Consider the following 26723-nt stretch of genomic DNA (forward strand, 5'->3'; position numbering starts at 1 on the left):
GCCTTTGTCTACTAACACTTTAGTCAGCCACCATCTGATGTTTCATAATGTTAAAGGCACTATGTAAATGCAAGTTTTTAGTGTGGCGCCAGGTATTGATTGACAGAGGAAGAAAAAAAATTTGGAAGAGAGTGAGTGTGGTGAATAGAACATCTTGCTAAAGTTGTTAAAAAACAAACGAATCAAGTCTCACACACACACACACACACACACACACACACACACACACATACACACACTCACTCTCCAATTATTACAAGAAAACATTTTCAAAATTCTTCGTGGACATGCTTCCCACTAGATGGCATTCCACTTTAGTTTGCATTTCAATGCTGTATGTGGGATTAACTTTTTGCCAATCATTGATTGCCCCACAGTGAATTATGTTAAACAGTTATTATTCTCAGCTTCTGCCTTGTGTAATTTTACCAATTTTTTTCTTTAATTTTTTTTGTCATTCTTGAAGAAAACAAAGATAATCTGCCTTACTTCTGTTCAAAGTCAAATTCACAAAGTAGATTCAGATCAACAGGATTTGACTTCATTAAATTGATCCTGTGACTCCTGAGTGCTGGGTGTTTCTCATGTTGAGTCAGGGAATGCTCATTGTCTGACATGTTGGCGAGTTGTTCCAGTATAGCGGGAACTAATTTCACTCAAATGAGCTCTAGTAGCCTTACTTTTATTGTACCAGCAAAGGTGATAAGGGCTAGTAATTGTATATTATATTGTTCATGAGTATCTGCCTGAAGTGTGTTCCAGCAATTCCTCTGTCATGTAGTTACAGTTTGTCCTTATTCCCCCACCACCACCTGCCCCCATGTCATCCTCATTTCTTTGCAATTTAACCCATCCCTAGTGCTGGTCTGAGGTAAGGTTTTGATGGGGACCATCTCTGGGCAGGGGATCACATTAATCAACCCCCTTGTTCAATGCTCCAGCTGACATAATTACAACCTGCACACAGCAGTTATTCAAGTCGAGTCCTTGTCACTCGAATTGCAAAAACTACACAGCTCAGATCCCCAAGGAGATTGCTTTATCACACAGAACAAGGGCTCACAGGAGTTGAAGAGAATAGAAATGGGGAGGTGTCTTTCGGGAACATCATATATTCTGTTAAAGGAAGACATTTGTAAGAATTCCAAAGAACAAAAGACTGTACAAAATATGTGCAACTTTCTGAAACTCTATGGGATATTTTTAAATGTTTTTTTTCAGCTTTTTATAAAACAGTCCTGCTTGATTTAGCTTCCCCAAAGTTTGATTGCCTTTTTTATTTCCTCATTTATTATAAAAAATCCTTTCTAAAAGTTGTGAAGCAGTTCTTATTTAGATTTGCATCAAATGCATACATAAAGAAATAGCCAGCAAAAAAAGGTATAAAACTGAACACAAACTGGATACCAGCAATGGAAATACTCCAACAGCTTAAAAAATACAATGAAAGCATAACGGCATTTGTTTTATTGTGTTAATTTCAATGGTGTATCAAAAAATAATGCTTTAATATCTCCAGGTTTATAATTTGCATCCCCTGTGCTTTACAAATGATATAATCAATTTGTTTTCTTGCTGTTCCATGCGTTATGGATATGTTCCTTGTTAGGCTGAGATTATGCAGCTGACAATATTGCATCAATTTGTTTTGTGAATTTTGAGCATAATCAAATACTATTTGATAGTTTGTTGAGTGAAATGAGCCATGGAATCCACTGTTTTATTTTACGTCTGCAACTGGTATGCTGGTTATATCCAATGTTTACATTCATGAGGGTTTTTGTTTTGTAGTTATTCTGGCATTTTAATATAGGTTTTCTTCCATTTATCCTCAGAATCCATTTTCATGTGTCTTCATTTTACTAATCTACTTATCATTCTGCATTACCAATCTGCCACAGGCTATTGTACTGCTGTATTCAAGTTCTCTAAGCATGAATAAAAATCAACCATTTTTAAAATTCATTTTATTTCTGATGAGAAAGCAGCTGAGTAAGCTTTCTTGCAGTACTCTTCAACCAGAATATCTTACCAAAGACACTTTCTGTAAAGTTCCTGCTGGGGTGGCCTGATGTGGCTTATAATGTTGTCTTAAGAAGAATGAGCGTGCTCAATATTATGCACCTTGCTTAAGCTGCGGCAACATCTTATTGCTGACCTTCACTTACTCCTGTGGTTATCTCCAGTAAATCACTGTTTACCTTACAAAAGCAACACTCTGGTTTATCTGGTCCTGTTCTGGGAAAAGTTCAGAGGAAGAAAAATGATACATTTTTTGTGTGTTCCTTTTTAACCATTTTTATCTCATTATAAGAAGATACAGTTTTATGTTGTACATGGAAATATGTGATTCTTATTGTGGAAGCCAAACAAAGGGATCAATACTTGACTCTGAACAATATCTGGTATTTAATCTCTCTACTTCAAAACTACTTTTAATATGTTTTGGTGGGAAACTTAACTCCTGCTCATATTTGTAACCGTATTTTGTTAAAATAAATTTTGACATTTTCCCTTCCTTATATTCTTTGCTCCCATCAAAATAAATGAATTACACTTATATATTAAAAAAAATCACATCACTTTCATGATCCAAAAGGACTTTGCAGTCAGTTAAGCTGTCCTGTAGGAAATGAGCGAACTCCCAAAATCAGGAATTTAGTAGCAGTCAGGTGCTCTGTTTCAGAGATGTTGCATGAGGGATTAAAATTAGTGGGTGTACAAGGGAAAACTCCTCTCCTCTTTAGAGCTATGGGATCTCCTACTTGAGTGAGCAGCAGAGCCTTCAGATTTAGCATCCTCTCTGAAAGGTAACGCCTTTTCCAGTGCATCACTCCCTCAGTGCCATGTTGGATTTGTCTGCTTGGAATTTGAGTGAATTTAAAATCTGGAGGGGTTTGATTCAGAATGACCAAACTAATCTAAGCTATTGATGGTGTGGTCTAATGATAACATAATAGGGTAGGGATGGACTATGATTCTACAGTACCAAAACTTATAGGAGTGTGAGTGAGACTCTGCTCCTTGATCCCAGCCCACACTAAGTTCTGCTTGCCTATCATTCACATTGAACAAATACTCAGCAAGATCTCATCTCTGTGTTTGAATCCCTCCATGATTTCATCCTCTAATATCTCCATATTTCCTCCAACCCTACAATCCCCTGACATCTCTGTAACACCCTGACTCATGTGGTTTCTTGTGAAGTCCTGATTTCCTTTGCTTCCCTCATTGTGGAACCAGTTGCATGGGAGCTGAAAAGGAGTTCCTGCCCTACACTCACTATCTGTTGGCCTCTTGTCCTTCAGATGGATCCTGAAAACCTAGCTCATTGATCAAATTGTTGGTCAACTTGCAAGTAGGTACTTGTGTGCCCCAGTCTGATTCTGTACCTGAAAAGTACCTTTGCACGTTGTACTAGGTTAAAGTGGTAGGTTTCTGTTATCCCACTGCCTTGTCCTTTTCCTTTTCTACAAACAGATTCCTGAACAGACCATGAACACTACCTCGTTATTCCCTTTTCTCCCTCTTGCACTACTCATTTTTGTCATTTATAGTCACTTTATGCTTTTGCACCCTATTGCTGCTGCACAAAAACACATTTCAAGTCATATAAGTCAGTGATAATAAAACCAATTCTGGTTGTGATGGAAGATCATTGACCTCAAATGTTAATTGTGTCTCTCTTTTGTCAAATGCTATCTGGCCCAATGAACATTTGCAGCAGTATTTCTTGCTCCTATTTCTGATTTCTGCAGTATTTTGCTTTTTAAACCACCACATAAGCCACTGTTAAAGCATCTGCTTGTAATACAATAATTTGTCTACTAATTTCCCACTTTCCCATCCAGTTTATGTACATTTAAATATTGTATGTCCTGTACCTTTGTCCTTCTCTCTTACCAGTGCATTTGAATGCTGAATTCAGATGTTAGCTGTTAATGATCCGCTGAGATGCCTTGGGACATTTTACTGAGTTAAAGTGACAACATAAGTGAAAATTGTTGATATGTATTTTTCATTTAGCTCTATACTCAGTTATTCCAACACATCAGTTTTGATGCTCTTCAGGAATTAAAACTACTTGCTGTAATTCAAAAACTTAAAGACTTGATGACCTGAATCTGTTTAGGTATCTAAAGGATGAGCAGTCAATGACATTTGCATGTTGAATCATTCCCTGCATTTTAGGGATTACTGAGTGTTTGAGTTTTGTTTCAGTTTTGTGGTGTCTATCCTTTGCATGCAGCTTGAGTTATTTTAACAGGATCAATTCATCCTACAGTAGTTATAAGCATACTCAGACTGATGCTTTAACAGTAGTTTCTGTCGTGGTTTCAAAGTCAAAAAACTGTAGAATTTGGAAACAGGAGCAGAAAAAAACTGCTGGAAGTGTTTGTTAGATCAGACAACATTTCTGAAGAGAGAAACTGAATTAATCTTTGAGGTCACTGATCTTTCACCAGTGCTGAAAATATAGCAGATGTTCAAGCAAGCCTAGAGAGAGGAAGGGAAAAGAGGAGAGAGGGATGGGTGGAAGTCAGGAGAGAATTTAATGGCAAAGGAGCTGATGATGCAAGTTTTTAAGTACAATTGATTCACGGAACTGTTGTAGAGTTATAGAGGGATGGAAATAGGCGTTTTAGCCCACATCGTCTATGCCAACCCACTTATACTAACCCTACAACCCATTTTATTTTAATTCCCCTCAAATTCACATCAACTTCCCCAAGATTTGATTACTTTTCCACACAGGAGGAGCAATTTACAATGGCCAATAAATCTTTTGATCTATAGATCAGAATAGTTAGTGGGAGGAAACTGTGGGGTCATGGGGAGAACCAGAGCATCCAAGGTCAGCATTGAGTCTCCGCCTCTTGCACTGTGAGGCAGCAGTTCTACTAACTGCGTCACTATGCCATTAAAAGTATCTGGTTGTGTAATATGTAGTATTTACTACATAGATTAATGCAATAAGGACCTGGATTAAGAATGGAAACAATTACCACATTGTATAATAATTACTTATTTGAGTGGAATACCACATTGAATGATGTATGCTTAGAATAACCAAACAACATTAGATGTAAATTATTTCACATTTCTTATACTAATTTCACAACTTGTGCTCTAAAGATTCTTAGGAAAAAGGTAATTACGTGAAATGACTACTTGCATTTTTACCAAGAAACAACCTGCTGGAGGAACTCAAGCACATCAGTAGAGGCAAAAAGGTGGTTGAGATTTTGGGTCAAGACCCTGCATCAAGACTCTTCATTTACACTGGGCCTTTAATGTAGCTGGAAGTCTAAGATATTCAGGATGTATTATCAAAATAAAATATTTTTGACAGTGAACTACAGAAAGTGTTGTCAGGCCAGATGACTAAGAGCTTGGTCATAAGTGGTTTTGAAGGAGTGTTTTAAAGAAGTAAAATGTTAAAGTTTTGGAAGGGAATTCCAGAGCTTAGGGGTTTGGCAACTGAAGCAACAGCTGCCAATAGTGGAAGAAGTAAACTTGGCAGATGATCAAGAGGCCTGAATAGGAGGAGCATGAGGATCTTGCCAGGTTGTACATCTGGAGGAGGTTACAGGGACGAGGCAGATGAGAGTCATGTAGGGATTGCTGAAAAAAAAGGTTGATAATTTAAAAATTGAATCCTTGTCAGATGGGAAACACGTAAGGTGATTTGCAAGTTCAGATACATCTAATAAAAGAACATAACAGAGGTTTAAGAAATACATTTTTATATTCCTGTCTTTTCCTCCTCTTTGAATTACTAAAGGAAGATAATGAATATCAGGGGAGATAATATAATATAATATAATATCACTCTTTAATACTGAAAATTAAATATATTGCACAGTCTGAAATAAAAACACAATACTGGAAATAACTTAGCAGGTCAGGCAGCATCTGTGGCAACAGAAACAATGATCTGTGAAGGGTCTTTAATCGGAAATGTTATCTCTATTTCATTTTTTTTTGCACTCTTACTATTGTGGCTCAATGTTTTTCCAATAAGGGATAATTGAGGCATATCAGCTGCAAGATTTGACCCTCCAGAATCTATTCACATTAAGTTCTTGATCAGCAATAGTAAACATTTAGGGAAGGATGATCTTTCTGAGAAAATTTCTAAATTGCAGTCTCATAAGTCCTTGTTAGCCTCAGCCAATTCAGGAAAGACAGGGGAAGCAGAAACGGTTTCCAAGGGGAACCTCCGAAGAGTAACAGCCTGGGGATGTCAGAGTTGCCACACAGATACTGGCAAGTTCATGTTCCTTACCTTAAAAACCAATATAGGTGGGATCGGGTCTTCTTTTTACCAAAGACAAGGGTTCACTTCATGGAGGCAGAAGACAGAGTGAGGAAAGAATAAGAAAGAAGAGGCAAAATGACTGAAGTGGATCAACTTCTACTTTATTTTTCCAAAAATGCAATAAAATACATGCTTTGCTGATAAAATTGAATGGGACATTGTGAGATGTTCCCATGCTGGTGAAGCATTTTAAAAGGTTAACCACTGCTATAGTGCAGGAAGCATGGCTCCATAGTTTGAACATAGAACATAGAATAGTACAGCACAGTACAGGCCCTTTGGCCCACAATGTTGTGCCGACCCTCAAACCCTGCCTCCCATATAAGCCCCCACCTTAAATTCCTCCATATACCTGTCTACTAGTCTCTTAAACTTCACTAGTGTATCTGCCTCCACCACTGACTCAGGCAGTGCATTCCATGCACCAACCACTCTCTGAGTAAAAAACCTTCCTCTAAGATCCCCCTTGAACTTCCCACCCCTTAACTTAAAGCCATGTCCTCTTGTATTGAGCAGTGGTGCCCTGGGGAAGAGGCGCTGCCTATCCACTCTATCTATTCCTCTTATTATCTTGTACACCTCTATCATGTCTCCTCTCATCCTCCTTCTCTCCAAAGAGTAAAGCCCTAGCTCCCTTAATCTCTGATCATAATGCATACTCTCTAAACCAGGCAGCATCCTGGTAAATCTCCTCTGTACCCTTTCCAATGCTTCCACATCCTTCCTATAGTGAGGTGACCAGAACTGGACACAGTACTCCAAGTGTGGCCTAACCAGAGTTTTATGGAGCTGCATCATTACATCGCGACTCTTAAACTCTATCCCTTGACTTATGAAAGCTAACACCCCATAAGCTTTCTTAACTACCCTATCGACCTGTGAGGCAACTTTCAGGGATCTGTGGACATGTACCCCGAGATCCCTCTGCTCCTCCACACTACCAAGTATCCTGCCATTTACTTTGTACTCTGCCTTGGAGTTTGTCTTTCCAAAGTGTACCACCTCACACTTCTCCGGGTTGAACTCCATCTGCCACTTCTCAGCTCACTCCTGCATCCTATCAATGTCTCTCTGCAACCTTTGACAATCCTCTACACTATCTACAACACCACCAACCTTTGCGTCGTCTGCAAACTTGCCAACCCACCCTTCTACCCCCACATCCAGGTCGTTAATAAAAATCACAAAAAGTAGAGGTCCCAGAACAGATCCTTGTGGGACACCACTAGTCACAATCCTCCAATCTGAATGTACCCCCTCCACCACCACCCTCTGCCTTCTGCAGGCAAGCCAATTCTGAATCCATCTGGCCAAACTTCCCTGGATCCCATGCCTTCTAACTTTCTGAATAAGCCTACCATGTGGAACCTTGTCAAATGTCTTACTAAAATCCATATAGATCACGTGCACTGCACTACCCTCATCAATATGCCTGGTCACCTCCTCAAAGAACTCTATCAGGCTTGTTAGACATGATCTGCGCTTCACAAAGCCATGCTGACTGTCCCTGATCAGACCATGATTCTCTAAATGCCTATAGATCCTATCACTAAGAATCTTTTGCAACAGCTTTCCCACCACAGACGTAAGGCTCACTGGTCTATAATTACCCGGACTATCCCTACTACCTTTTTTGAATAAGGGGACAACATTTGCCTCCCTCCAATCCTCCGGTACCATTCCTGTGGACAACGAGGACATAAAGATCCTAGCCAGAGGCTCAGCAAACTCCTCTCTCGCCTCGTGGAGCAGCCTGGGGAATATTCCGTCAAGCCCTGGGGACTTATCTGTCCTAATGTATTTTAACAACTCCAACACCTCCTCTCCATTAATATCAACATGCTCCAGAACATCAACCTCACTCATATTGTCCTCACCATCATCAAGTTCCCTCTCATTGGTGATACCGAAGAGATGTATTCATTGAGGACCTCGCTCACTTCCACAGCCTCCAGGCACATCTTCCCACCTTTATCTCTAATCGGTCCTACCTTCACTCCTGTCATCCTTTTTTTCTTCACATAATTGAAGAATGCCTTGGGGTTTTCCTTTACCCTACTCGCCAAGGCCTTCTCATGCCCCCTTCTGGCTCTCCTCAGCCCCTTCTTAAGCTCCTTTTTTGCTTCCCTATATTCCTCAATAGACCCATCTGATCCTTGCTTCCAAAACCTCATGTGTGCTGCCTTCTTCCACCTGACTAGATTTTCCACCTCACTTGTCACCCATGGTTCCTTCACCCTACCATTCTTTATCTTCCTCACCTGGACAAATTTATCCCTAACATTCTGCAGAGATCTCTAAACATTGATCACATGTCCATAGTACATTTCCCTGTAAAAAGATCATCCCAATTCACACCCGCAAGTTCTAGCCTTATAGCCTCATAATTTGCCTTTCCCCAATTAAAAATTTTCCTGTCCTCTCTAATTCTATCCTTTTCCATGATAATGCTAAAGGCCAGGGAGCGGTGGTCACTGTCCCCCAGATGCTCACCCACTAAGAGATCTGTGACCTGACCCGGTTCATTACCTAGTACTAGATCCAATATGGCATTCCCCCTGGTTGGCCTGTCCACATACTGTGACAGGAATCCGTCCTGGACACACTTAACAAACTCTGCCCCCTCTAAACCCTTGGAACTAATCAGGTGCCAATCAATATTAGGGAAGTTAAAGTCACCCATGATAACAACCCTGTTATTTTTGCACCTTTCCAAAATCTGCCTCCCAATCTGCTACTCTGTATCTCTGCTGCTACCAGTGGGCCTATAGAATACCCCCAATAGAGTAACTGCTCCCTTCCTGTTCCTGACTTCCACCCATATTGACTCAAAAGAGGATCCTGCTACATTACCCACCCTTTCTGTAGCTGTAATAGTATCCCTGACCAGTAATGCCACCCCCCCTCCCCTTTTTTCGCCCTCTCTATCTCTTTTAAAGCACTGAAATCCAGGAATATTGAGAATCCATTCCTGCCCTGGTGCCAGCCAAGTCTCTGTAATGGCCACTACATTATAATTCCATGTATGTATCCAAGCTCTCAGTTCATCACCTTTGTTCCTGATGCTTCTTGCATTGAGGTACACACATTTCAGCCCTTCTACCTTACTGTCTTTACACCGCTTATTCTGCTTCTCTTTCCTCAAAGCCTCTCTGTATGTTAGGTCTGGCTTTGCTCCATGCACTTCTTTCATTGCTCCATCGCTCTGGGTCCCATCCCCCTCGCAAGTTAGTGTAAACCCTCCCGAACCATGCTAGCAAACCTACCTGCAAGGATATTGCTCCCGCTCAAGTTCAGGTGCAACCCATCCAATCTGTACAGGTCCCACCTTCCCCAGAAGAGATCCCAAGGATCTAAAAATCTAAAACCCTGCTCCCTGCACCAACTCCTCAGCCACGCATTCAACTGCCATCTCCTCCAATTCTTACCATCACTGTCACGTAGCACTGGCAGTAATCCTGAGAACGCCACCCTTGAGGTCCTGTTCTTCAGCCTTCTGCCTAGTTCCCGAAACTCACACTTCAGGACCTCATCCCTTTTCCTGCCTGTGTTGTTGGTCCCAACATGTATCACGACTTCTGGTTGCTTTCCCTCTCATACCAGGATGTCGTGCACCCAGTCAGAGACATCCCGGACCCTGGCACCCAGGAGGCAACAAACCATGCGGGTGTCCTTCTCACGTTTGGTTAGTCACTGCAAGCTCCAACAAACATTAATGCATTTTCGGACCAGATAATTTGTACTGCAGAATAGTATTGACTCAAGGGCACTGGCATGAACTCCTGTGCTCTTTCTTGAAGTAATGTAGAATGCTTTTTGTCCACCTGGGTCTTAGTTTAACACTGTTGAGAAACAGTACCACTGACAGTGCAGCATTCTGTAAAAGCACTGGGAGTGTAAGCCTAAATTATGGTTCTTGGTTACAGTCCGATAAAAGGTATTTACCTCCCTTGAAAGTTTTCATGTTTTGCAGCATTGAATCACAGTGGATTAATTGGGCTTTTTTGACACTGATCAACAGAAAAAGCCTCTTTTGTGTCAAAGTGAAAACAAACAGATTTTCTCCTGAGTCACAGTTCTCTTGCAGACTACATCAAGTTTTCCTCCAGGATTTCCCTGTAGTTTGCTGCATTCGTTTTGCCCTCTACCTTCACAAGCCTTCCAGGGCCTGCTGCAGCGAAGCATCCCCACAGCATGATGTAGCCACCACCATGCTTCATGGTTTGTGTTTACCACACAAACTCAAGGTTCTCTCTTTGCCACTCTCCCATAAAGCTGCGACTAGCGAAGTAGCCGGGCAACTGTTGTATGCGCAGTCTCTCCTGTCTCAGCTACTGAAGCTTGTAACTAGAGTTGTTATAGGTTTCTTGGTGGCCTTCCTCATTAGTCCCCTTCTTGCATGGTCACTCAGTTTTTGAGGATGGCCTGCTCTAGGCAAATTTACAGCTGTGCCATATTTGTTCTATTTCTTGATTATTGACTTACCTGTACTTCAAGGGATATTCAGCGGCTTTGAAATGTTCTTGTATCCATCTCCTGATTGTGCTTTTCAATAACTTTTTTGTGGGATTGCTTGAAGTGTTCTTTTTCTTCGTGATGTAGTTTTTGTCAGGATACCGACTCACCAGCAGTTGGACCTTCCAGATACAGGTGTATTTTTACTACAATCAATTGAAGCACCTTGACTGTACACAGGTCTCCAAAAACAGATCTCCATTTAACTAATTATGTGACATCTAAAACTATTTGGCTGCACCAGTGATGATTTGGTGTGTCATATTAAAGGGGGGGGGGTGAATACTTATGCAATCAATTATTTTGTGTTCTATATTTGTAATTAATTTAGATCACTTTGTAGAGAACTGTTATCAGTTTGACACAAAAGAGTCTTTTTCTGTTGATCAGTGTCAAAAAAGCCTAATTAAATCCATTGTGATTCAATGTTTTAAAACAATAAAACATGAAAACTTACAGAGGGGGTGAATACTTTTTATGGGCACTGTATATGGAATGGAATGTATCAACAACTCTCAGTGCTTTATATGTTAATACCATAAAATAATTTTATACATTTTGTGCATTTTATGTCAATAATAAAATTAACTTTTATTCCTGCTGTAAAGGTGTAGAATAAGAATAAGCATTCAGACCAGAAAACACGGATGACCTCCGAATCATTTTTGATTTATCCTTGAATATTCTAATTTACAATGTTTAGTTCTTAGCATTACAGTGTTTAAATGGCATACAAAAAAGTTTATCCCCATTCCATAATGTGGTACTAACAATGTCAGTATGTTGTTTTTTCCCAAAAAAACAATTCAGTTGTGGTCACTAATATAGCGTGTGTTTTCAGCTACTAGTGTGGAATGAATTACTTGCCTTACACTTGTTTAAATTGGGTTTAGGTTCTGGAATTAAGCATGCTATTCCAACAAATAGAGAAATGATGTGTTAACAGCTTGAAATAAATCCAAAAGATCAAAGGGTCAAGTACTTGTGACTTCAGGTGGAAAGGGCAAGTCTCGGGTGTATCTGATATAATGGGTTACTTGCTTTGATTGGACACTTTCCAGTTCTGCATCTGTGTGGAGGGTCAGGCATTAAGAGTTTTATTCAGGAAATGGGATCATAGGAAGAGACAAGATGCCATTTTTACATTCAGCATGAAGCAAAATCTCTTAGTAAAAGATAAGTAGATTCAACATTAACATTTCCCACTGATTCTTCTGATTTTACTTGGAGTTACGCCCAGGAGATTAATTCCTGGAGGCTCCAGGATGAGACCAGAAGACTGGAAATCTTACTCTATTAATTTACATGCAGTAACAATATTTCTGTGGAAAAGAAAATGTATTAACATGCAAATTGTTATTTTTATTTCCAATGTTTCATTTATCTTTAATGGCCTCTTTTTGCAGACTTTTACTTAATAACAACATAAAGCTTAGTAATTGTTGTACCACTAGCTCATGACCACATGAGCTGGATTTTTATACAGTGTATATAACTGCCCTTCCGCCTTCAGCTTTGGATGTTTAATTTCATGTCATATGTATCTTTCCTCTGCATTGTTTGATAGACTGTTTTATAAATCCAAAGTGCTGGAGGACTGCATCTTCTGGAAAGAATTAACATTAAGGTAGCAAATAAGATTGTTCTGAGATTGATGATTCTTTTTCTTTTTGGGGGGAAAACCCTGCTTAGGTCAAACTGTGCAGAGAATATTCGGAAGCACATCCTGCATACGGGCAAACATGAGGGTGTTCTGATGTACAATTGTCCAAAGTGCGAGTATGGAACCAACATACCATTAGAATTTCGGAACCACCTCAAGGAGCTTCATCCTGATATTGAGAATCCAGATCTGGCATATCTCCACGCGGGTAAGGTTGACCTTTCTCAAAGTACTAAATCTTCAGCCTTTCAGTGTTCCTGATACAGACTGAGTTGGGTTTGTTGTTGGATGACAATTTATTTCACCTTTCCCCTTTAATAGCCTGGCCCAGACAAGTGCCCTTACCCTTTCTCCTTCCCCGTATTTATAACAAATACACAAAATTGTATTCAAAGAAAATGGGGACTAAAGGTACATCTTTTGTTTGAAGCTATATTTGCATATGGAATTTAATGATCAAAATTTGGACATTGTGGAGTGATCTTTCAGGACTGGAAATCCTATACTTTTCCTATGTATACAACATGATGGGATATCACTGATCTTTCTGTTGATGTTTTAGAACTGGACTTTAGGTAAGAACATAAATTCGCTCATTGTTTCCACCAGGCTATCTCTGCACCCCTACTGTGAATCCATAAAACCTACAGTTCATTTGTTGCTTTACATGGATTTGAAAGAGCAAATCAATCTAATATGTCTGCTTTTTTTTCTATTTGTGCAATATTACTATTGGAATAGGCATCTATAATGGACATTAATGAAGGGAGGTGTGATCCTACAGTGCTCCAGGATGTAATTGAAATCGGTCAGCAATAATTCGAACAATTGGAGAGGAAAGTCACACTCTACAATGACACTAGTCATTGCTGAGCTATGTGCAATATATTAACTTTTCACATTGAACTCCAGTTCCAAACTTTGGTTCTGTTGACTTCACCGTTTTTTTTTGTAAGGGTAAATAGCCTGTTTTTTTGGATGTTATTATATGAGTTTAATAACATTTCAAAATGACTGGAGCCACTTGCAGGCTGAGAATTTTTTTAAAAAAGTACATTTTATAGAAGAGTTGAACACAAAATCATTTAAAAACAATGCTTTACATGAAGAAGACTAAGAAAAGAAAAGGTTTAATTTTCAAGCTGTAAGTAGTCATTTTTCTCTCCCTTTTAGTCTCTTTCTCTCTATTTCTTTTCTCTCTTTCTCTCTATTTCTTTTCTTTGTCACTTCTTTCTTTCTTTCTTTTTCAATCTTTTTATTAATTTCAAAATATAGAAACAAAACATAGCAATAATACAGATAATATGAGATGTATTGTTACATTTAAAAAAAGAGTAATTGCAAAACCAAATAGTGGAAATTACCAAAACTCCCATACATGTAGAACTGATCACGGATAATATAAAGCAAAAAAAAAGGAAAAAGACAAAAAAAAAGAAAAAAAAACCCATCCCAAAAGGAAAAAAAAACAACTAAACTAAACTAAAAGACTTGGGCAAAACTAACAACTTAAAAATGGAAAAGAAGAAAACCTCAGCGTCGACGCCTCCATTCCCCTCCAACAACAGTACAGAGAAATAAAACCAGTTTGGAAATGATCAAATTACATCAAATGAAAATGCTGAATAAATGGCCTCCAAATTTTTTCAAACTTAATAGAAGGGTCATAAACTGCACTTCTAATTTTCTCCAAATTCAGACACACCATAGTTTGTGAAAACCAATGAAATACTGTAGGAGGGTTGATCTCTTTCCAATTCAACAAAATGGACCTTCTAGCTATTAAAGTAAGAAATGCAATCATCCTTCGTGATGAAGAGGTTAAATTATTTGAGTGTATCATTGGTAATCCAAAGATAGCAGTAATTGGATGAGGTTGTAAGTCTAGATTTAGGACCGTTGAAATAATATCAAAAATATCTTTCCAATATTTCTCCAACAAGGGACATGACCAAAACATGTGAGTTAAAGAAGCAATCTCAGACTGGCATCTGTCACGTATTGGATTAATATAAGAGTAATAACGAGATAGTTTATCTTTGGACATATGAGCCCTGTGAACTACTTTAAACTGTATCAACCTATGCTTAGCACATACAGAGGATGAATTCACCAACTGAAGAATTTTTTCCCATTTTTCAGTCGGTATATTAATCTCAAGTTCTCTTTCCCAGTCAGCTTTAATTTTATTAGAGGCATCAGGACATAAATTCATAATTATATTATATACAATTGCTATTACACCTTTCTGAGAAAGATTTAAGTCTAAGATTTTTTCCAAAGTGTCCATTGGATATGGGTGTGGAAAATTAGGAGAGACAGTAATTAAAAGGTTTCTAATCTGTAAATATCTAAAAAAGTGAGATCTGGGTAAGTTATATTTATTAGAGAGTTGATCAAAAGACATAAAACAGTTATCCAAGAATAAATCGCGAAAAGATATTATACCTTTGGTTTTCCAATCAAAGTAAGCTTGATCCATCATGGAAGGTTGAAAAAAAAAAAATTTGATATAATGGGACTTGCTAGAATGAATTGATTAAACCCAAAAAATCTTCGGAATTGAAACCATATACGTAAAGTATGTTTAACTATTGGGTTATTCATTTGTTTATATGACTTAAAAGAAGTAAAAGGAAGTAAAGTTCCTAAGACCGAACCCAAGGAAAACCCTTGTAATGAATTAGATTCAAGATTTACCCAATGAGGGTTTAAAGATGCGTCCAAATCTTGTAGCCAAAATTTTAAATATCGAATATTAATTGCCCAATAATAGAATCTAAAATTTGGGAGGGCAAGTCCCCCCTCCTTCTTGGATTTCTGTAAATATCTTTTACCTAACCTAGGATTTTTATTCTGCCAAATATATGAGGAAATTTTTGAATCCACGTTATCAAAAAAAGATTTTGGGATAAAAATTGGAACCGATTGAAATATATACAAAAATTTAGGCAAAATGTTCATCTTAATAGCATTAATCCGACCAATCAAAGACAAAGAGATTGGGGACCATTTGGTAAATAAAAGTTTAATCTGATCAATTAAAGATAAAAAATTAGCTTTAAATAAATCTTTATATTTTTTGGTAATTGTTATCCCTAAGTATATAAATGAATCAGTAACCAATTTAAATGGTAAACGTCCATAAATAGGTACATGCTTATTTAAAGGGAATAATTCACTCTTACTAAGATTCAATTTGTAACCAGAAAAGTTACTAAATTGAGCTAACAGATCTAAGATAGCAGGAATTGACTTCTCCGGGTTAGAGATATATAACAACAAATCATCTGCATATAATGATAGTTTATGTATTTCATTTCCACGGGTAATACCAACAATATTTGGCGAGTCACGGATAGCAATTGCTAAAGGTTCAAGAGCAATATTAAATAGTAAAGGACTAAGAGGGCAACCTTGCCTAGTACCGCGAAAAAGACGAAAAAAAGGAGATCTATAATTATTTGTACAGACCGAGGCTACTGGGGAGTAATATAACAATTTAATCCAAGATATAAATGTCAAATTAAAATTAAATTTCTCAAGAACATTAAATAAATAAGGCCATTCAACTCTGTCAAAGGCTTTCTCAGCATCTAATGAGATAATACATTCTGGGGTAGTAAGTGAGGGGGTATAAACAATATTCATTAACCTCCTAATATTAAAAGATGAATAGCGATTTTTAATGAATCCGGTTTGATCCATGGAAATAATTTGAGGTAACACCTTCTCCAGTCTAGTAGCTAGAATTTTTGAAAAAATTTTTGAATCTACATTCAGAAGAGATATCGGTCTGTAGGATGCACAATCCGTAGGATCTTTATTCTTTTTAAGAATTAAGGAAATAGAGGCTTCATAAAACGATTGTGGTAATTTACCTAAACTAATTGCTTCCTTAAATATTCTAGACAACTTAGAAGAAAGAATGGAGGAAAAAAATTTTAAAAATTCCACTGTAAACCCATCGGGACCGGGTGCTTTACCGGAATTTAATGATGAGATTGCAGTTATTATTTCTTCCTCTGAAATGGAAGTTTCTAATGATAGGCAATCTTCGGGAGATAGTTTCGGAAAACTCAATTTACTTAAAAAATCATGCATGAAATTAGAATCATGAGGAAAATCAGAGTGATATAAAGAGGTATAAAATTCTTGAAAGGTTTGGTTTATCCCAACATGATCAACTGTGAAAGTATCATCCTGTTTGCGGATCTTAGTAATTTGACGTTTAACCGAATCAAATTTCAATTGGTTAGCCAGTAATTTACCCGATTTATCACTATGAATATAAAAATCACTTCTAGTTCTCATTAATTGATTTTCGATCAAGGATGTTACTAATAAGCTATGTTCCAATTGGAGTTCAACTCTGTGTTTGTACAGCTCCTTGCTAGGAGAAATAGCATATTTTTTATCAACTTCTTTAATTTTATCAACCAGTAGAAGTATTTCATTGTTAATACGTCTTTTCAAACCGGCCGAATAGGAAATAATCTGACCACGGATATAAGCTTTAAAGGCGTCCCAAACAGTTCCGTTGGAAACTTCATCCGTAGTATTAGTTGAAAAGAAGAAATCAATCTGCTCCTTTATAAATTTGACAAAGTCCTGATCTTGAAACAAAAGAGGGTTAAATTGCCATTGTCTGGTAGTACAAAAGGTATCCATTAACTTGATGGAAAGTTTCAATGGAGCATGATCTGAAATAGCAATAATGTCATAATTACAATCAACTACATATGGAATCAAACGAGAGTCAATCAGGAAATAATCAATTCGGGAAAAAGAACGGTGAACATGTGAAAAAAAGGAGAATTCCTTATCATTTGGATGTAGAAATCTCCAAATTTCTGAAATCCCAGCATCCAACATAAAAGAGTTGATAATAGTAGCCGACTTATTCGGTAAAGCCGGACTACTTGTGGATCTATCCAACATGGGATTCAAACATAAATTAAAATCACCGCTCATTATCAACATATACTCGTTTAAATTAGGAAGGGAAGTAAGTAAATGTTTAAAGAATTCAGGATAATCCACATTCGGAGCGTAAACATTAACCATAGCGACCTTTTTATTAAAAAGTACCCCCGTAATTAACAGAAATCTGCCATTAGGATCTGAAATGATGTCTTGATAAATGAATGTAATTGAGGGATCAATAAAAATTGAAACGCCTTTAATTTTGGCTTGAGCATTTGAGTGATATTGTTGACCTTTCCAAAACTTAAAGAAGCGTTGACTGTCCTCTTTCCTTACATGAGTCTCTTGAGCAAAGATAATATGAGCATTCAGTCTTTGGAATATTTTGAAAATCTTTTTCCGTTTTATTGGATGGTTTAAACCATTTGTATTCCAAGAGACAAAATTAATAGAATGAGCCATAACTAAAAATTAACCCTTTGGTGAGTAAGGGGTTAACCATAATGTGAGCTCATGAAATCGGAAGAGGAATACATGATTAGAGAGGAACTGGAAATCTCGACACTGGGGACATCTTTGTAGTTCTGAATCAGCCCAATAGAAAAAATTAAAAAAGAAAAAGACCACCCCCTCCCCCAACCCCAAATAGAAACCTGAACTGAGCCAGAGAAGGCTGAAAAAAGTGCTAATACTAACTTTAACCCCATTTCTGCAGGGGGCAACTCCAAGAATATATGTTAGATAAGTGACCTCCCAAAGACTAATATGTGAAAAATAAACAGTATTGTAAATTAGTCTCCATAGTAAAAATTACTAAAATATATAAAATAAAAGAAACCAGTATCAGTGCATATAATTAGTTAATTATAAGCGAGTAAATAAAAAAACACTTCCAAAATAAGAAAAATGGATTATGGGAAGAAGAAGCATAAGAACATGGCGTCCCGAAAAAAAATAAAAATTATAGAAAAAGAAAGACAAGTCGCCATTTTAATTATGCGAAAATCAAAAATAGGAAGCATATAACTACAAATGACCGTCGGATCGGATCATTAGTAATAACAAAAAAGGATAAATTAAAACAAAAGGTTAACTAAGGGAAAGTGATGTTATTCACAGAAGATAAATATTCTATATAAGTTATAGAATAATCACTATAGTAAAGAACAAAGAACAAAAATCTTAAACTTATAAAAAACCTTCATCGCACAGTAGTAGAAGGTTTATTTCGAAGAAAAACACCAGAGAGAAAAAAAAAGTTGGTGCTGGAAGCACCCAACACAGATTAAGAGAGGGTATCTGTATCAGATGGGAAATTATCATCCAAAAAGCTCCGAGCGGCAGTTGTAGAGTGGAAAACACGACGATTTCCATCGGGAAGAGAGATTCTGAGTCGTGCAGGATACAGTAGTGCCGGTTTGAGATTTTTTTGATAGCATTCCGACATTAAAGGTTTAAAAGTCAGTCGTTCCTTCATCACTTCAGGACTGTAGTCTTGAACTATTCTGAAGGAATGCTGGTGATACTTGATCATCCCTTGTCGACGAGCAATCTGGAGAAGTTGTTCTTTAACATTAACATAATGGAAACGAAGAATAACTGGTCTGGGTTTGGAAACAGCCGCTGCCGACTTTACCCACGGTATACGATGGGCGCGATCGAGTAATGGAGGATTGTTGGGAAAAACTGAACCGAACGAATCCTTTACAAGTTTAGCAAAGAATATTACAGGATCTCCAACCTCAACATCCTCGGGTAGGCCAATTAAACGTAAATTTTGTCTTCTCGATCGATTCTCAAGATCAATAACCTTGGATTTAAGTTGTTGGAGCTGTTTAGTAGTCGAAGCTAGATTCTTCTCTAAGATCTCAACTTTTGTATCCGTCTTCTGAGATTTAGTATCCAGCTCAGAAATTTTTGCATCGTGTTTTTGAACATCAGCATTCAGGGATTTCAAAGATTCCGTGATTGATTTTAAATCTTCATTAAGGCTTTGATGATGTTGTTCAAATTGAGCAGTTAAACATTCAGATAATTTTATCCGATGCTGCTCAAACATTTCCTCCAAACACTTCACCATAACTTCGTAAGTTAATTCCGTTGGTTTAGAGTCACCTTTCTTCTTTCCTCCGTTCCCATCAGCGTCTTTCCCATCTTTGGTTTTAGATCTCGTACTCATTTCTTTAAACTCAAAAGTTACGATTGACAAAAAGAAGTCAATTAATCGATAATTCAGAGAGATAAAGTAAGTCTTCTGGTGTACTTAAAGTTGATTAGATCAAGGAGATCATAGGTTAAAAAGGATAACGGGAATGGAGCGAAGCCAGAGAGACGACCTCACTCCATGAGTGCTCCCTGCAGAATCCCGTCACTTCTTTTTCTCTCTCACAACTTTCAGAAAAAAAATTGCACGCCATCACATCATTTAACAACTTTCTAGCTGAATTATCGCCCAATAAAGCTTATTTCCTACAGAATTCAGAACACACTCCTATAATATGAAGCACTTGTAAATCAACATGGAGGTCTCATTGCTTCGCTTGAACAATCAGGACATCCTAATGTCTTGCATTGCTGATTAATTGCAATATGGGTTTTTGAAAAGGATTTCCTGGACAATGAGGATCAACTGTGCAAACACTGACCTGGCCATCAGGTATACTTTCAGTGGGGAGTAAAGAGCAATCATCTTTGTCTTGAACTCAGGGAGTTCCATAATGATTCGATAAAACTGTAGAAAAATGCAGAAGGCAATTATTCAGAGCCATGAAAAGAGCAGAGAACAGCATCTTTCAGTTATATAGACCTGCTCATTACCTATCACATTGATAGAAATATTGTCAATTAAAAAAAAATAGCACTAGGCCAGAAACAGTGATGCAGAGTGCTCTGTCCTAACCATAGTCCATGGCTTCAGTTGAAAGCTGAATTGAATTTGCAATTGGACATTTATAAAGTGTTAAAAATAATATATTAATTACAACAAATATCAGGACTGTTGTGTGTTCCTGTATGTTTCTCTACTTTGCCCACCAGTTGTTAAAACAACAAATATTTTCTTTTAAGCCCAGAGCTTTATTACTTTCTAGCTGGGCTATCAGATGAGACTGGTTAGTTGTATCACAGTTGAAAACCTAGTCTTCCACACAACTGTTGGTTTGATTGACAGCTTGGACACACATCTGTCAAGAAAAACTACCCAGTTTATAGTATGTGTCTTAAATAAAATATGCACCTGAGAAAAAAAAGGTTTGAACTCTTAGGGATCAGAATGATGCACTTTCATTGCACTGTCTGCTTATCTTCCTATCCTAAGTAAGAAATGCTTAAATGCTTATAGGGTTGTTACAACATTACTTAAACCCATTATATTTTAGAAATATACACATCATGCAGGTCAGCCAGAAGGGTTAATTAACTACCAGTTAATTACCCTTGGTTTAGTACTACAGAATTTTGGTTAGGGTCTCTAAGTGTGAAATTGAAAATCAAAGGACATTTTTGTTTATGAAAAGGACATGGTAACTCCTTTACTTAACTTAAAATTTTAAAATAAATCTGAAATATGCTGCATTGATGTTCAAAGTATTCTAGCTGTATATGAATTTTACAACTGATATACTTAAGCTCTGTTGTCATTTGGTAAGTTAATGACTGAATTCATTACCAAGATACAAGAAAGCACCAAATCAATGAAAAGAATGATTTTTGCTTTGTTCCTTCTGAAGGGAGAAGTAAATATTTGATAGGTTGTAGATTTATGATTTTGATCAGATTGACAGCAGAGAAATACCCTGCTTGGCTCAAATCTTATATGCTCTAGTTCTACCGGCTGCCAGCTCTCATTATCCCAGCCCATCAGCGTACCCTTAAAGAACATATAGTCCCTTTGGTCCGTCAAGTCTAAGAATGCCAAGCATCCATTTACCCAAGATGTACTAACCCTTCTCCCCCTATTTTTCTATCATCCATGTGCCTATCTCAGGGTTCTTTACTGCCCCTAATGTATCTGTCTTCACCACCACCCCTGACAGCATGTTCCACGCACTCACCACTCTCTGTATAAAATGCTTACCTCCGATTCTCCATGTATTTTTCACTAATCACCTTGAAATTATGCCTCCTTGTATTAACTATTTCAGCCCTGGGGAAAATGTCTCTGGCTATCCACTTGATCTATGCTACTTATAATCTTGTACACCTCTATCAAGTCATCTCTCATCCTCCTTCACTCCAGAGAGAAAAGTTCTAGCTCGCTCAACCTATCCTCATAAGATATGCTTTCTAATCCAGATAAATCACCTCTGCACTCTCTCTAAAGCTTCTACATCCTTATGATGAAGGGGACCAGAACTGAATTCAATATTTGAAGTGTGGTATAAGCAGGGTTTTATAGAGCTATGACATTGTCTCAAGGCTCTTGAATTCAACCCCCCAATCAATGAAAGCCAACACACCGTACGCCTGTTTATATTTCCGTAATTCACCTAAACACATTTCTGCAATTTACATCAACAACTCCCTATAGTAGTGAGTTCTACTTTTTAACCACTCCTTGGGAAAATCTTTAGGAAGGCAGAATTTGAGGGTCTTATATGCAGAAGATAACCATTAAGTATCATAGAGAATTCCAGAGATTTATCCAGAGTGTTCTCAGAATGTGAAGCTTGCTCCTAAAGGTCTGTGTGCACTCTATCTATTCACTCTATACTTTTAAAAATAATTCAGTTATGTCACTTTCTGCCTTTCACTTCCCCAGAATAAAGCTCACCAGGGAATTCAATCTGTATCACGTGGAACATAATCTTTATAATACAGGCTATATATTATAGGCTATATAATTGGTTAAAAATAATTACCTTCCCTGTTTTTGAACATTACGGAAATAAACGGGGTCTTATCCTAAATCAGAGTGGTACAGCATATGGCTCCAGTGACCAGGGTTCGTTCCAGACCACAAGTGCTAACCGTGTAGAGTTTGCATGCCTTCCCTGTGACCACATGCATTCCTCTGTGTGTTCCAATCCTCTACCATGTCCCAAAGGTGTGTTTGTTGATAGGTTAATTAATCTCTGTAAATTGCTCCTCATGTGTAGGTGAGGAATAGAATCTGGGTGGAATTGATGGGAGTGTGGAGAGAGTATAATGGATTAGTGTAAATGGATGCTTGGTATTCTTAGATCTGATGGACCAGAGGGGGTGTTTTCATGCTGAATGACTATGCCAAGTCTGATGGTTATTCTGTAGAGTCCGGTGATGCAGGGGAATGACAGATGTGATGGCATCATCACTTAATCAGTTCCACACATGCAGCTGGTCCTTACATGCATGGGAGCAGCTGCCTCCAATTACTGCCTCCATTTGCCATAACCAACACAGTTTTTGCCCATGTATAGATGTTGATGTTTTATATTGTTGCTGTGGTTTATGGTCTCATAATGCATTATTACTTAAAAGCTGAAAAAACTGCATCTTTTCTTTTTGGCCATCATGGCCTCAGATCACCTTAAAGTACTATCGAGCCAATGAACTTTATTTTGAAGTGCAGGCTCTTTTGTAATGCAGGAAACTAATGCAACCATGCATTAACTTACTTAAAAGACAGTAGCAGGCTCTATGTAGATTGTAACGTTTTCCCCTATGTGTGCACCCTTTTGTAGCATTTAATGTAATCCTGAAATATTAATGTGAAACAGGAGATTTGATTAATGCCACAGCACCAGGACAGTTTTTTTTTTATCTTACAGCCAGAATTCTTCTTGCGTGTCGTTCATTGTCTTTTTTTAAAAAGTAATTAATATTGAATCTTTGCTAATCTACATTGATTTTCTAATCTATCATTGATTCTTAGCTTAAAAAATGCAATGTATCACTGGCTTTTTATTGTAAAACTTGACAGTAGCTGATAAAGTATCAGTGTAGGAAGTGTCAGAAAAGGTTAATATTTATTGATCTTTGCTTGCATTAAAACCAGTGTCGGTTTTGCCATATGAGGTGTATGACCAACATCTTTGGAGGATAATGTAGATTTTCTGCATGATGGTTATGCAAGCAGTCTAACTGTAACCTATTGCGGTATTGAGGTAGCGAAGTAAAAAGGAATGACAGATCCTTAATAATAAAATAACTTACAAAGTCCAGACCACCTGGGAGTTGATTTGAGCTTGCTGAGATGAAGCACAAGAGTACCACTTAAAAGCTGAATAACCCCTGGCATTGCAAACGAGAGTCACATTTAGCCTTTTCATCCACTTAACTAGGCACTATTGATCTGCAGAAGCAGCACAAGCAGGTGATAGCTGGAACTGTGAGCTACAGAGACTGTTTCTTTACAGAGAGAAAAGAAAGGATATAATTAGTAAACCAACCCAATTGGATGTTAAGGTTGAGGAGAACTGTGTTCTAAAATGAATATTGAGGGTTTCATTTCTCTTCTAAGGTGTGTAGTCTAGTTAAAGCCTGTCTGTAGCTTCAACTGTTGGTGAACGTGGGACAGTGATGAGAATACTACTGTTTTTGCATTTATCTCCATCACTGTACTGCTGTCAGAAGGGCAAGTCAATAACCAATGTCATGATTTGCATACAATAACACAAACACACGCACACACACACACACCCATATCTGAGCACAGATACTCAGAATTAAAATTTTTGTCTTCTCTGTCTGAGATTTACTAAGAATTGTCTGAGTACTATTGTTGATACCCTACTCACCTGCAAAGTAATACAATATACAAGGCAAAATATTATCAAGTTGTACTAAGCTGCATGCTGCGGTCTCTGCTGTACCCTCTGTACATACATGAGTGTACGGCTAAGCGCAGCACCAATGCCATCTTCAAATTTGTCAGGTGGTGACGAATCAGTTTACCAGAGCAAGGTAGGTCATCTAGTTGAGTGATGCTGCAAAAATAACATCTTGCCCAATGTCAGCAAAACTAAAGAGCTGATTGTTGACTTCAGGAAGGGAAAGGAGGGCAAACATGAGCCAGTCTATATTAGGAGATCAGTGTTGGAGAGAGTCAGCAGCTTTAAATTCTTGTCCATTAACATATTGGATATCCTATCCTGAGCCCAGCATGTGGATGCAATGGTAAGGAAAGCATGCCAGCATTTTTACTTTCTTAGAAGGTTAAGGATATTGAGATGTTATTGAACACTCTAACAAACTTCTATCGATGTACTCTTACATCATGGTCTGGTACAGCAATTCAAATGTGCAGGAACCTAAGAAGCTACAGTGAGTAGTGGGCTCTGCCTTAATATATCATGGGGCATATCATATCCTATCATTGTAGTATCTACAGAAAGTATTGATTCAAGAAGGAAACATCATCATCCAGGCTGCACTATCTTTTTTCAGTTATCATTGAGCAATTGGCACAGAAGCCTGAATTCCCACACAACCAGTTTCAAGAATAGTTATTTTCCTTCGGCTATTCAATTCTTGAACCAAATTCATCACTACACTTTAGAACATAGAACATTACAGCACATTACAATCTTTTTAACCTACTCTAAGATCAATCTGGACTTTCCTTCCTACATAACCTTCCTTTTTTCTATCATCCACATGTCTATCTAAGTGTTTCTAAATGTCCCTAATGTATCCACCTCTCCACTACCACACTGGCAGAAAAATAGACAAGCCCTTCTAATTCCATAGCTGCTGAGGTGGGATTTGAACTCAGGTCTGCAAACCTCTAGGTCTCCAATCCAGCTTCTTAGCCCCTGCACCACCATCATAGAGCAGAGTTTAGTAACACCACGACCACTTTCACTCCTCTGCACTGAAAAGGTTTTGTTTACTTTTGTTTTAATTGTGATTCATTTTCAAGTGTGCAATTAAAACAATTTCTAATAAAAATGAGAGGGAAGTGTGAACACGAGAAAATCTGCAGATGCTGGAAATTCAAGCAACACACACACACAAAATGCTGGTAGAACACAGCAGGGCAGGCAGCATCTACAGGAAGAGGTACAGTTGACATTTTGGGCCGAGACCCTTATGTGAAACTAGTTCTGCCTTCAGAGGAATGGATGTAAGTTGTACATTGGACTTTTAAACTTAATAATGTTACAGGAGCTTGACTGTATATATGGCTGTTCATAGTAAGTAATCATAGCCCAGGGGTACTTGTATTTAGAACAGTCTCTGAAGGGATAAGTTTTTCACACAATGGGTGGTGAATATATGGAATGAGTTGCCAAAGAAACTAGGAAGCATAGGTACAATAAGTTCATTTTTAAAGCGTTCAGACAATACATGGAGGAGAAAGGTTTGTAGAGTCATAGATGTATTGCGCAGAAATAGGCCCTTTGGTCCATATATCCAAAGGTCCCATCTAATCTAATCCCATTTGCCTGTATTTGGGCCATATACCCCTAAATCCTTCCTATCCACATATAGTACCTATCGAAGACAGTGCTGTTAATATAGCTACCTCAACCACTTCCTTCAGCAGCTTATTCCATGTACTGATCGCTCTCTGAATGAAAATGTTGCCCCTCAGGTTCCTAAATGTCTTTCCTCCCTCTCACCTTAAACATCTGCCCTCTACTTCTTGATTCCCCAACTCTGGGAAAAAGACTGTGCATATTCATCCTATACATGCCACTCGTGATTTTATTAAAGCAGAGAGAGTGATATAGACCAAATGCAGGCAAATGAGACTAGCTGAGGAAGGCACTTTGGTCAGCATTGACAAATTAGGCCAAGAGGCCATTTTCATGCTGTATTACTCTGACTTCATGAAATTTTATGAGATGAAAACTTCCTATTCAGTCCAACCAGTCCAGGAAGACTTTTACTCTTCAAAACGATCACAAAATAAATAAGGAAGATCTGCACTTTCCAACAAGCTTAAGACTTCACTACCATTGCCATTTTGTACCCCAACCCTCTGTTTTGGTTTAAAAAAAAACTAATTTATACTGTAAACCTTATATTAAATTTGAAATTTCAGAACTGTGTCCTGCAATACAAATTGCAAAGGTTTTTCTTACTGATAAATGTGGTTTATGGTATTTAGAGTAATCTCAAGTTTTTTTTAATTGTTTACAATGAAAAATGAACATCATTCCATCAGTTTAAATAATTTGCGATCTTGCTCTTTTTGATCATAAATCTCTTAACATTTTCTTCATATTGACAGCTCCTAGGATCTGTTCTGAATCACAATTAAGCTTCCACTTCACCTTCCCATTGTGGATTTTCCAGGTTGGTTTAAAAATTGAGAATGGAAAGGTTTGAGGTTGTCACAGTTTGTTTTTAAGTGTAGGTGAGCAATGAACT

General features: G+C 37.8%; 1 protein-coding gene across 1 annotated transcript in view; it reads left to right on the forward strand.

Annotated features, from left to right (window-relative positions):
- znf407 (zinc finger protein 407) overlaps positions 1-26723 on the forward strand; it is a 507704-nt gene that overhangs the window by 377897 nt on the left and 103084 nt on the right. The window contains exon 8 of the mRNA XM_072261462.1: positions 12530-12708. Coding sequence (XP_072117563.1) covers positions 12530-12708 — 179 coding nt within the window. The remainder of the gene's footprint in view (positions 1-12529; positions 12709-26723) is intronic.

This window comes from Mobula birostris, chromosome 1 (genome assembly GCF_030028105.1).
Source record: "Mobula birostris isolate sMobBir1 chromosome 1, sMobBir1.hap1, whole genome shotgun sequence".
Taxonomy (NCBI): Eukaryota; Metazoa; Chordata; class Chondrichthyes; order Myliobatiformes; family Myliobatidae; genus Mobula; species Mobula birostris.